The 11,940-nt window shown below is 56.2% G+C and overlaps 2 protein-coding genes and 1 long non-coding RNA gene across 4 annotated transcripts in view; all 3 read right to left on the bottom strand.

Annotated features, from left to right (window-relative positions):
* Positions 1 to 1,540: 1,540 nt before the first annotated feature.
* On the bottom strand, positions 1,541 to 5,212 carry GHDC (GH3 domain containing; the record flags this gene model as incomplete). Its single annotated transcript, XM_006776731.2, has 8 exons — positions 1,541 to 2,303; positions 2,588 to 2,673; positions 3,029 to 3,162; positions 3,239 to 3,310; positions 3,422 to 3,614; positions 4,024 to 4,525; positions 4,660 to 4,781; positions 5,056 to 5,212. Coding segments are annotated over 8 exons (1,485 nt in total), but the record flags the coding sequence as incomplete, so codon positions are not given.
* An 18-nt stretch (positions 5,213 to 5,230) lies between these two features.
* Positions 5,231 to 5,798, bottom strand: LOC107185136. The gene is made up of 3 exons (XR_001516055.1): positions 5,672 to 5,798; positions 5,403 to 5,484; positions 5,231 to 5,257 (listed from the first exon to the last, which is right to left on the bottom strand). It is a non-coding gene; the product is annotated as an uncharacterized LOC107185136 (long non-coding RNA).
* Positions 5,799 to 8,437: 2,639 nt separating this feature from the next.
* The window catches only part of LOC102757391 (signal transducer and activator of transcription 5B-like), a 6,648-nt gene continuing 3,145 nt past the window's right edge, over positions 8,438 to 11,940 (bottom strand). The window contains exons 2-4 of one of the 2 annotated variants that reach the window (XM_015572448.1): positions 11,352 to 11,403; positions 11,160 to 11,264; positions 8,438 to 10,990 (exon numbers count right to left, since the gene is read on the bottom strand). In XM_015572448.1, coding sequence (XP_015427934.1) covers positions 10,864 to 10,990; positions 11,160 to 11,264; positions 11,352 to 11,403 — 284 coding nt within the window. In that variant the 3' untranslated portion in view covers positions 8,438 to 10,863. The remainder of the gene's footprint in view (positions 10,991 to 11,159; positions 11,265 to 11,351; positions 11,404 to 11,940) is intronic. The other variant, XM_006776641.2, reaches the window with a different exon arrangement.

Raw genomic sequence — 11,940 nt, 5'->3', positions numbered from 1 at the left:
GTGGGCCGGGCGCTGGTCTGCGACAATGTGGGGAGGGGCAGCTGCTAATTAGGGCAGGAGAGGAGGCAGACAGGAAACCCATTCTCCACGGGCTATGTGTGTGTGTGCTCCTCCCCTCTGCCCCTGGGGTCTGTCAGGCTCAGGGCCTCCTTCCTCCATGGAAAAACGGCTTATGAGCTGGCTCTCCCTCCCCCAGGTCCGTTCCCTCTGCCCCTTCCACTACCCTCCAAGATGGAAAACCTTGAAAACCAAACCGGGGCAGTGAGAAAAAAGTGCCTGGTGTTACCCTTTGACCTCCCAGCTCCCTTCCTGGAGGGGAGAGACGGGGTTCCATCCCACCATCAGCAGCGAGTGAGCCCCCATGCCAGAGCCCCTCTTGTTCAGGGCACTGTCTGTTGAGCAGTTGGTTTGTGTCAGGCCCTGCACGGGGCTCTGGGGTGACTTATGCATAGGACATGCCCAGTTCCCAAGGCGCTCCGAAGTCCAGGTGGGAGTGTGACCGGCATATAATGGTAGCTCAGTGGGAGGAAGGATTCTGAAAAGGCCTTTCGTGAAAAGGGGATTTCTACCAGGCAAGGCCAGGGGAGAAGGCATTCTGCTGAAGGGACAACTGAACCAAAGACCTGGCGGTGACCGTGCCTAACTCATGTGGGATAGTGGGGTGTGGCTTTCCTCAGAGGAGGGAGGTGGCTGGACAGGCAAGCAAGAACGGGGATGGGTCAAAGGGCCTTTGAGGCTAAGCTGATTAGTCTTGACCCTGGGGGCACGGGGAACCATGGAGATTTTAGTGGGAAGGAGTCATGGGCTGATACAGGGACTGGGTGGGTGGGCATAGGGGCCTGGAGGTAGGGCATGGGATTGAGAAGTCATTCGGGGACAGAAGCAGAGACTTACACACAGGTGCTGCATTACTGAGGCGGAGCCGCTGGGCCCGGATTGGCCTTAACTGGGGGTGTTGCAGGAGTGGGCAGATGCCTGCTGCAGGGGACTCCGGAGTGTCCACGCCTACATCCTGGTCTACGACATCTGCTGCTTTGACAGTTTTGAGTACGTCAAGACCATCCGCCAGCAGATCCTAGAGACAAGGTGAGGGCCCAGGATACCGTCCATTGCCACCCCAGTGGATGCCCTAGCAGTGATGGCGAACCTTTTGAGCTCCGCGTGTCAGCATTTTGAAAAACCCTAACTTAACTCTGGTGCCGTGCCACATATAGAAATTTTTTGATGTTTGCAACCATAGTAAAACAAAGACTTATATTTTTGATATTTATTTTATATATTTAAATGCCATTTAACGAAGAAAAATCAACCAAAAAAATGAGTTCGCGTGTCACCTGACACGCGTGTCATAGGTTCGCCATCACTGACCTAGGCCGTGGTAGGAGTCCCCGAGGTCTCCTGCATGCACACACTTGGGGCCTCCCCCGTGGAGAGAGGGGGAAGCCCTGTGATCAGCGCTGAAGGAGGGGACAGGCTGCGGCAGGATCAGAGCCGAAGGGACCTCTACAGTTTCCCCAAACGTAGACCCTGAGCCAAGAACCTGGGTGCAAGAGGTTTATTTGGGAGGTGATCCTAGAAAACACATCAGGGAGTGGAGACGGGAAGGATGCCTTAAGAACCGTGTTCATGAGAGGGTTGCCAGTGTGGGCAGCTGGTGCACACACACTTCAAATAGTGGCTCTGAGGGACAATGAAGCTGAGGCTGGTATTCACAACTCCTGTTCCTTGCTGACTGAGGGGTGCTCCTGGGAACACCAACTCCCAACACTCGCAGCCTGCACAGTGCACTGGGCTGGGAGACACGCGAGCACCAGCATGTATGGGAACGCTCTAGCAGGGTCCTCCAGAAGGGGTCCACGGGGCTCCAGGCAGGGCCCTGCCCTGCGGGGTCTGCTACACCCCGGAGGTCACCTCCTCAGAGCTGGCTGCCGAGGTTGGACCTCCCGAAGGCCCAGCAGCTCAGATGAGCGACTGAGAGGTGACACAGAGTCACAGACCCTGGCCCAGGGCTCCCCATCCGGAGAGGCTCCAGAGGAAAGAGAGAGGCAGTTTGTGGGGCGGTGGGGCCGGCGGGCAGCCTCCGCTCAGGACACCACCCTCCTCTGCAGGAGCTGGGCCAGGTGCCTGTGCCTGAGGACCCGGGGCATTGCCGGAGGGAAGGGGGCTGCGGGGGAGGCAGCGAGGGCCTCCCGGAGCGCTCTGAAGGCCCCCGGCCCCACCAGGTGGACTCTGGCAGGGCCCACACTGCCGCGGAAGCGCAGGTCCTTGTAGCAGGGAGAGGCTTCCTGGAGGCAGCGGTCCAGCTGAGGACAGACGGCTGAGTGAGGCTGGTGCGTGGCCATGAGGTGTGTGGCCATGGGGTGCGCTTGCCTGTGCCTAGCGTGTGTGTGTGTGTGTGGGTAGGAGTTTCACGTGTACGTGTGTATCTGGGACTCACCCCTCTCTTCTTAGAGCCTCAGGAAAGTTCTCCTCCCTGCCCCCACCTCCCCTTCACTGGGCTGTGCCCACTGCACCTGGGCGGGGGGTGGAGTGGGGGGGTGCAGAATGAAGGGGACATGCAGTCGGACCCTGTCCCTGTCTCATTTACCTTGTCTCGATTTTCCTCCGACAGGTTCCTCAGCCCCCTCAGTGCCACAAACACCTCATAGTGGGGAGCAGAGCCCCCGGAGGAATCTGCATGCAAAACCCACGCACACGCACTCCTGTGAATGGGGCAGCCTCCAAAACCAACGCCCACTGCCCCACCTCGTTCTCCTCTGCTCTGAGGTTCGTGGGAAAACAGGGGTTTCTTGGTGTGGAGGGAGGGTAAAGGAAGAGGAGCCCAGGGCCTAGTCCTAAATATGAAACAAGTCGGGAAAGGAACTAGGGAGAGACTGCAGCAGGAGGGATGGGAGTGAGACCTGGGGAAGGACTCTTCTTAGGAGCCACAAAGGAGGCCTTCTTCCTAGAGAGCTCTCAGCAGGAGGGGCACGGATTGTGGGGGAGTTAACCCAAGAATGGGGGGCAGGGAGCCAAGGGAGAAGCTTACCCAGAATGCTGCTCTCCACACAGACATGGTCCAACAGCTTGGCCCCTGGCCACTGCCCCACCGCCCGGCCCAGGGCCTCAGAGAACATGTCCTCGCCAATGTCTTCTCCTCGAACACTCAGGGACTGGCCCAGCCTGGGGAGGAAGGAGCGGGAGGCAGAGGAGCCCAGGGTTTAAGGACGGCCCCTCAGCTCCCCGGGATGTCACCCACCTGCAGATGAACCTGACGACTGGGCACTGATTGTAGGCACCAACTACCCGAACCACGTCACCCAGGCGGCATCTGACGGGGGGCAGTGAGGGGAGGTCAGGCCCAAGGACCCGTCAGCTCATGCCCCTGGTCCTCAACAGGCCCCAGAGGGCTTGAGGCACCAGGGGGTGGGCAGATGATCACCTGGTAAGGCTGGCCTGATCAGTTAACACCAGCTCGTATTCCTGGCCCTTCTGGGCCTCGGCCAACAGGATAGTGGTGGCAGCCTCTTCCTGGCCTCCCTCCTGGACTGGGAGCAGCTCAATCACGGGAGCACCAGGGGGGAGGAGGTAGAGCCCAGCGGGCTGCTCTGGCCACAGGTTCAGGCCCACCGCCCCTGCGGGAAGCAAGCAGCCTCTTCTGGTGGTGCCATTGCTTTCTGCTAGGCCCTCACCCCTGGGCCTCCACCCTCTGAGTATCTGATTCTCCTGCTGCCCTCCCACCCCCTCCTTTGTGGCTTCCCCAGGCTCAGCACCCTGCTTCTGGGGCCCTAATTGGGAAGAGGCAGTGGTTCTGGGTGTGGCGGGCCTGGGGGTAAATGCTGGGGCTGTGTGAGTTTGTGCAACCTCTCTATGAGCCTCAGCTTCTCCATGTGTAAAATGGAGCTGCTGGTGTTGGGGGAAGTCACAAGGGGTGGGGAGGATTACATGAGATGATGACATGAGAGGAGTAGGGCTCACTATATGGCAGCCAGCAGTGCGCCCTCTGCCCCCTGACCCCAGCTCCCACCCCTGAGTCTTGCTGACCTCCAGAGGCAGCATAAGCAGGTGAGAAGAAGGCTACCCCTTGGCACCACAAGGCCTCCAGGGCAGCCACAGCCTCGCCCTGGCCCCCGGCGTCCAGAGTCACCACCACCTGCAGCTTTGGCCAGAGCCGCAGGGCCAGTCCTCGGGGTCCCTGCTCGAGGGCTTCCCGCAGCTCAGCTGCCCGTGTGGGGAGAGGTGCTCCTGGGTTCCCAGCAGCTATTGCCTCAGCCAGCTCTTCACCATCGGCTTCCAGGCCCGAGAAAACGTCCAGGAGTTCGACGGCCGTCCTGGCTTCCAGTGCCCGCAGCCCTGGGGACCTCAGTGCCTCCAGCAGCAGGGCCCCGGGGTCCTTGGCTCCAGGGGAGCTACCCTGGCTGAGGGCGTGCCAGGGCCAGGGGAGAGGGTGGGGCCAGGGGGAGGCAGGGGTCACACAGGCTGTGCTCCCCGGGGCCAGCGCTGCTGGGTAGGCCTGGTTTAGGGCTGCCAGACCCAGCAAGGTGGCCTGGAGGGAAACAAGAGAGGGTGTTGCCTAAGCCCGACCCGGAGCCCCCAATTTGGGGATTCTTTGCCCACCCCGGTGGGAGGGTGTGGCTACAAGCTGGGGTCTACGGTGGGGCTGGGCTCTTCTGGGTTTACCTGCAGAGAGGCCTCCCCGTGCTGCTGTTTTGAAGTAGGGGGCAGGAGCTGCTCCCCACTTTCTTCTTCCGGGGCCTGGCTGGCCTTGGTCAAAGGGAGATGATTCCGGAAGGTGGTCATATCTGTAGCCCCAAAGACATCATAAACACAGCTTCCCAGGAGTTTCAGACAAGGCTGGTGAGACCTTTGAAGAAGGGACTTGGGCCAGGCCTGGGTGGGGGCGGGGCTATCCGGGCCCAGGGTGGGAAAAGTCCTCTCGGACAATGCTGAGCCTGGGGAGGGTCCCTGGCCCAGCCCCTCCGTGTTGGGAGCGGGAGGTCTTCAGGTTCTGGAATCTGACTGTCCTGTGGGGTCCCTTTCTCTTGGGGCCACCTCCCCAGACCCCGGAAAACACACCTGTGCTCCCCCGGAGAGGAGAGTGGGGACCCTGGGCTCCCTTCAGACACCACCTCAGGGCCTGCTGCTGGCGCTGGCCCGCGTGCAGGGTGCTCTGCTCCAGCCTCCACTGCTGCCAGGCGGCTGCCCAGCACAGGGCCCCGCACGCCACGCGTTTTTTTTCAGGAATAGCAGCAGCAGTAGCAGCATCTCCAGGCAGCTCCTGGAGGAGGAAGGGCCCGGAGTCCTGGTCCTGCAGCTGCAGGGGATCCCCCGTTCCGTACCCCCATTCTACCTCACGCAGGAGAAGCCAGGACTCCCCGTCGGGCAGTGAGGCGGAGAGCATCAGGCTTTAGTGTCGCACTGACCTGAGGTCGGGTCCTGGCTCTGCCCCTGGCTGCCTGTGTGGACCCAGGTGGCTCAGGCGGCTGCTCTGAGCTCCGTCCCCGTCTGTCAAATGGGAGCATAATCCGTGCCTCAGAAGGTGCAGAAAGGCCTGGGCACGGTGTCCAGCGCCCAGCGGCTGCTTGGTGAATGACAGGTCTTGCCGAGCGGCTCTTGCTTCCTCCCAGGACCCACCCTGTCCCAGCTCCGTGTCCCTCCGAGCCCTGGGCAGTGGTTCGTGTCCCACATGTACCTGTCACAGCCCACTTGTGCCTACTCCCAGCATCCAGGCCCCCTCGCACCCCCGGCTCAGCCTACAGCTGAGCAAGAAGGGACCCTGGCTTTGAAGGCTGGGCCTCACAAACAGGGAAATCCGGTTACTGGGCCTGAGGGAGGAGCTGGGATGGGGGCGGGGGGGTGCTCTTAAAGGAGCAGGTTGCCTAAGGGGGGCATGCTGGGTGCTGGCCCAGGCTGGCAGACATGGGAAGCGAGGGCTAGAACAGGATGGCCCTCAAATTTGTGCAGGTGAAGGAAGAGAAGGTTGACCGTGCGGGAAAGAGCGCCAGGAAGCAGCGTCGGCCGGGGGTGGGGCAGATTCAAGCTGGACAACGGGTAAAAACCAACGTTTTCTCCCAACCCAGAAAGCCTCCCCACCAAGACACTTTTGTTATTGGAGAAACATTAAGTTAGAAGGTGACGCGCGTCCCAGGCCACCCGCTAAGGGGTTGCCAAGACAGAAAAGCATCTCGCCCCCGTTTACAGCCAGGCAGAGAGAGCCCGTCAGACAGTGTTCTCCAGGTTAAGTGGTAACGAGTCCTCAAGCCAGAGAAGCTGATGGCGCCACTTGTCACAGGTACCTCATCCGATGTGGGGTCACGACCTGTGTTAGCTTACTGGCCTCATCCCAAGGAAACACAAGCTTCCATACGACACAGGGTCGTTTGCAACGTGGAGCAAGGCACCCGGCGACCTCAGGCTCGGACTCCCCTGCTATGGAGGTGGGAAGATGTGTGAGGCTCTTCTGCGGCCCATGGTCAATCCCTCTCCCTCCGCCTGCGCTCTGGCCCCAGGCTCTCGGGCACTAACACCCCTCCCTTGCTGGCTCTGTCTCGCAGCATCTCTCCCTGCGTTTCACAGCTGAGCTCCTTTGCACAGGGCTGCTCTCAGTCAGTCTACCCCCACCCCCCCTCGCTTTCACTCCTTTATTTCTTGCTGAGATATTCTGCTTGCTTTTAAAACACAACCGCGGGGAAAAAATGAACACATATGTAATACCCTTTGTAATAAAAAATAAAATTTGGAAAAAAAAAATAAAATAAAATTACTCCCAGGCTTAAAAAAAAAAAAAAATAAAAAAAAAAAATAAAAGTCAAAAAAAAAAACAAAAAACACAACCGCGTTATTATATATATAATTCACACAAATCACCCATTTAACGTGTACAAGTCAATGGTTTTCAGTATATTCACATACACGTGTGACACCAATAGTCAATTTTATACTACTTTCGTAACCTCAAGAGTAACCCTGTACCCTTAAGCTATACCCCTCAATCCCTTCCCAGCTTCCTCCCCCACAGCCCTAAGCAAACACAAACCTACTTTCTGTATAGATTCGCCCTTATTCTGGACATTTCACATAAATGGAATCAACACATGGTCTTTTGCATCTGGCTTCCTTCACTTAGCATAATGTTTACAAGGTTCTTCTCTGGGTTCCTGTGCACCACTAGTTCTTTTTATTGCCAAATCATATTCCATCGGAGGTAACACCACCCAAACGTGCTGTGTAAACACCATCGCACTGGTTTACCCATTCATCAATTGATAGACATTTGGCTCATTTCCGCTCTGTGACTATTATGGAGAATGAACATTTACATACATGTTTTTCTGTGGACATGTAATTTTCCTTGTGTCAGGAATAGCTGGGTTGTAGAGTCACTCTTTTTTAACTGTTTAAGGAATGGCTCAACTGGCTTCCAAAGTGCCTGCATCCGTTTACATCCCCACCAGCAGTACGTGAGTTTTTCCGATTTCTCTACATTTTTGCTAATTTATTACCTGGCCTTTTTGATCTAGCCATTCTAGTGGGTATGGAGTGACTTGAGTCTATTTTAATTTTCCTAATGACTAATGATGTTGAGCATAGTGGCCACGTGTATATCTTCTTTGCAGAAATGTCTTTTATTTTCTCCTGTGGGTTCTTTTTATTTTCTTGAGAGTGTCCTTTGTGTTGGAAAATTCCCTGGGGTGTGCCGCAGCTGACTTCCCAAGGAGGACAGGGCTGAGACCGAAAGGAGAGGATGACAAAGAATGAAACGAGGAGTTTGTTAAGAGAACTTACACACAGCAGCTCTCGGCCGCATCCGGATGATGGATCTCCACCCCACAGAAGGGAAGAGAGCTTGAAACACAGCCTTCGGGAACACTGGTGGCTCTTAGCCAAGTGGCACCTGCTTGTGAAGAGCTGAATATCCCAAAGCACTACACAATGACAGGGGCCTCCTTCCCTGTGCAAGAACAGTCCTTTCAGCGGACACAGGTCTAAGTGTCAAAACATCATGTGAGCAGGGAGGTAAGAAACGCCCCCATCTGCGCTGGCCAGTTTGGCTCCGTGGATAGAGTGTCAGCCTGCAGACTGAAGGGTCCCAGGTTCGATTCCGGTCAAGGACAGGTACCTCTGTTGCAGGCTCTGACCCAGCTAGGGGTCCTGGTCAGAGTGTGTGCAGGCGGCAACTAATCGATGTGTTTCTCTCACATCAATGTTTCTCTCTGTCTTTCCATTCTCTCTTCTACTCTCGCTAAAATCAATGGAAAAATACACTCAGGTGAGGATTAAAGAATAAAAATGAAATAAAAATAAACGCCCCATCCGCCGTCAAACCCGGTGACCTCTCTCGGAGGAGCCAGCTCCCAAACAGTTCTCCTTTCAGAGCCTCACTGATGATCGCCAGTGTTCCCCTTCCTGACCCCCCTCCCTCGCCATCTGATTGGAAAAAATAGAACAGGACTCAATATTGCCCCTTCAGAGGAAGGCTTTATTGTAACATAAAATACATTATTTTGTGATTGGCCCAAGGAGAATTGTACACAATACTTTTTTCTTGCTGGCTAATGCTATTTGGCCTCGACACTAAAATATGTATCTGAAATAATTTCACAAAGTTTTAAAAAGAAAAGTTATAAAAAGTATACTTCCACGTTAAGTTATATTCACTTTGTCTCCCCGCCACCCCCACAAAACCCTGCACGCCGCACACGTGGAGCTGGGACGCTGATGACTCTGTGTGTGCCTGGGAGCGAGCCAGAGGCCGGGGCGGTCCGGGCTTCCCGCGGCCTCCTCTGGTTTGCAGGAACGGGGAGAAGAGAGAAAGTACAGTGCAGATAGCGAGCGCGCCTTTCCGTCGAAAATCTCTCCCATCGACAGGCACAGTTCTCGGGAAAACTGAGGACAGCTCAGCGACTGTACAAGCTCTGGAAGGAGCCCCACATTGGGCACCTGTCTCCTCAACCCCACTGGCAGCTGTGAGGTGAGCGCTAGACCTTGCCATGCCCCAGGGCTGGGCCCACTTCCCAGCGGGTCGATACCCCCCCACTCTCGTCCCCCCAGCTGGGACAATGAGGGCGTCCCTCTTGAGGCAGGCGTTGGTGAAGCCTGAGTGACAGGCAGGTGAGGGCTCTTCGAGACTGGGTTAGGTTTCCTTACACCTTTCCCCAACACTCCCGTCCTCACAGGGAGGATTTTAATTGAATCCTGAGGGGTACGCAAGGGGCTTAGCAGCATCCTACATCAACGCTGGTATCCACGGAGGGGTCGGCCTGCGCCTCAGAGGCAGAGAGAGTCTACTGCCTGGCATAGAAAAATAAATCAGTGTATGAAACCAAGCCAGCGCAAACAGCAGCTTTTAAAAAGTCATTTTCCAATAAATAATTTACTACAGAGAAATAGGTTCCTTTAACATCAAAACACTGGTAAGTTCAGAAGTTAGTTTTTGTAAAAAAAATATGTTTATTTACTCACACATATAAAAATACGGTTTTTAGGGCCATTATTTCTTGGGCCTCGTCATATCCTTTCGGAGAGGGGGCCAGGGGCGACCTTGTAGGCCTAACCTGAAAACTATACCTGCTCCCCTCTCTTCCCACCTGCATGCCATAGCCCATTCCTTCCTTCTGGCGTGGAGCCACGGAAGAAACTATGGACAAAATTATCCTTGAGCCTTTTTCTTTCTGCAGCTTACTAAACTTCCCACAAACCTGCCGACTGCATTTCCCCAAACTCCCCATGCCTGACCCCCAGCACCCTGCACCAGGTGGGCAACAACACCTGCTGGACATGCTGGCCTTGGGTTCGGGCCGCACTCCTGCCGCCCACTCCCCGAGACATCGCGCACGATCAGTGAAGGGAAATGAGGTGACCTGGGTAGGAATGGCACAGGACCTGACACAGGACGAGAGAACTTCAATGTCAGATGAGGTGGGGAGAGGAAAACAAGAAGTCCCAAGTTAGAAGCAAAAACACTGTCCGACATTTGCGAAGAGCTGGCGTCGGTCAGCCTCCCAGCGCGGAGGGAGGATGGGCAGATGGGACGGCAGCTTCCCTGGGCGACGAGGTGATGCTCTCGGCGCCTGCGGGTCAGGGCTGGGCATTCCACTCTGGCCGCGACACAAAGGACACCAACACTGTAAGCTTCAGTGGCGTGACCCTCTCTTCTGCCCTCTAGCTCATCTGCACGTGTGCGCACACAGAGGAACTGAGTGAGAGGAGGAGAGAGGGACGCAGCCAGGGAGGGCAGGAGGGACGGAGAAAACACGAAGACGGGTTACATGTTATTTACAAAAGCCACTACCCCTCCGAAGACCTCTGGCTCCCTTTGCCCCAACAATCCTCCTAAGTTGCCCCCTTTCCCCATCCCTACCCGGGAAAATGGGGTGGGGGGCGGACGGCGGACTGGCATTCTTTGTCAGGAGGCGGTTTCCACATTGCAGAAGAAAAGGAGAGACAATCATGGCTACAGCACAATTGCCTGGCACACACAGTGACAAAGACTCGCCAGAGAGGAGGTGCTTTCTCCTCCCCGCGTCCTTCTCTTACTTGAACAGCCACACGTCGAAGTCCAGGCACCTCAAGACACACGGCCATGTGCCAGGGCGCGTGGAGCCAACTGCCTTTGTGCACAAGGTTCAAACAACCACGGCCTCTGTCTGGACAGCAAGGGGGAGGAACACACACGGACACACGGACACACACACACGCACACACACACACACACACACGCTCCCTGCACTGGGGCCACCATGCACAGAAACACTAAAGTCACTACTAGCATTAACACTTCACATTATGAGTATTGTTTCCAGGGAGAAGCGATTCATGGAATTAAAATATCCACAAGAAGAACTCCTCTCACGAGGGCCGAGACTCTGACGGAGGCGATGGAGGTCACGACTGCGCATGAGGGATCCACTGAGTGTCCATAGGTCGGCCCAAGAGTTCCTCCACGCGGCGCGCCACGTCCATCGTGTCGTCCAGATCGAAGTCCCCGTCGGTGTCAAGGACGGGGTCAGGGCTTGGGAGGGTAAGAGAAGAGATGAAGGGGGGAGGGAGCGCTTGTCAGAGACCAATGACGAGGAGCAGAGACCATCCCAGGCCCTGCACCCCGCCCGGTCAGCAGCCCAAGGCCAAGTGCCCAGGCCCAGGCCCAGCCCCCTGTGAAGCCTTATAGGAACACAACCTACTTCTGTGGGTACATGTTGTAATGAGCCTGGGGACCCATAGCCGGGGAGGGGGCCTGGTCCATGTAGGTGGCACTGCCCCCAGCAGAGTCTGCAGAAGTCACAAACCTGGAGGAGGAAGCAGAGCAGAGCCTCAGCGGCCTCAGGGCAGCGCTGACAGGGGACGGGCTCAAGAGCTGGACCCCAGACACTTACTCAGGGACCACTTGCTTGATCTGTGGCTTCACGTATCCGTCCACTGCTTTGGCTGCCGAGGGGGGAACAGTGATGAGAACCAAAGTTCTCCAACAAAGTAAAAGTGAAATCTCTCTTATGAATCACATCTTTCCTTAGGATAGGACACAGCCACCTGATTTTATCTTAGGATCTGACACCAGCACCCAACACTTCAACCTGGTCGGGCGGCCTGGCAGAGGGAAGCCTCAGTCCTAACACTGCCAGTGAAGGGATAGTCCAAGTTGGCTTGCATTGCTTATCCATTCTTCAGACCACAGAAAGCATGTACTTCAATACAAATCAAAAACCAGCATTAACTGCAAACTAACTGTGAAAGGAAAACACATCTTTAAAGAGTTTATAGTCGCAGACGTGGCGGAGGGACGGGCCTGGCTCTGTGTCCCAAGGCACAACATTAGGACCAGGGACGGGCTCAGGGGCATCTTTCTGTCTCTCTCAGGTGCAGAAGGACAAAGTGCAGGAGGGGGCACTGGCCCATGGTGACCAAGCCCGGGTCCCTCCCCAGGGCTGAGCCAGGATTTAGGGAGAATGGAACGCTGGGCCCTTG

Source organism: Myotis davidii, unplaced genomic scaffold (genome assembly GCF_000327345.1).
Source record: "Myotis davidii unplaced genomic scaffold, ASM32734v1 scaffold69, whole genome shotgun sequence".
Lineage (NCBI taxonomy): Eukaryota > Metazoa > Chordata > Mammalia > Chiroptera > Vespertilionidae > Myotis > Myotis davidii.
The sequence above is the reverse complement of the archived record's forward strand: the minus strand, read 5'-3'. Positions and strand labels throughout refer to the sequence as shown.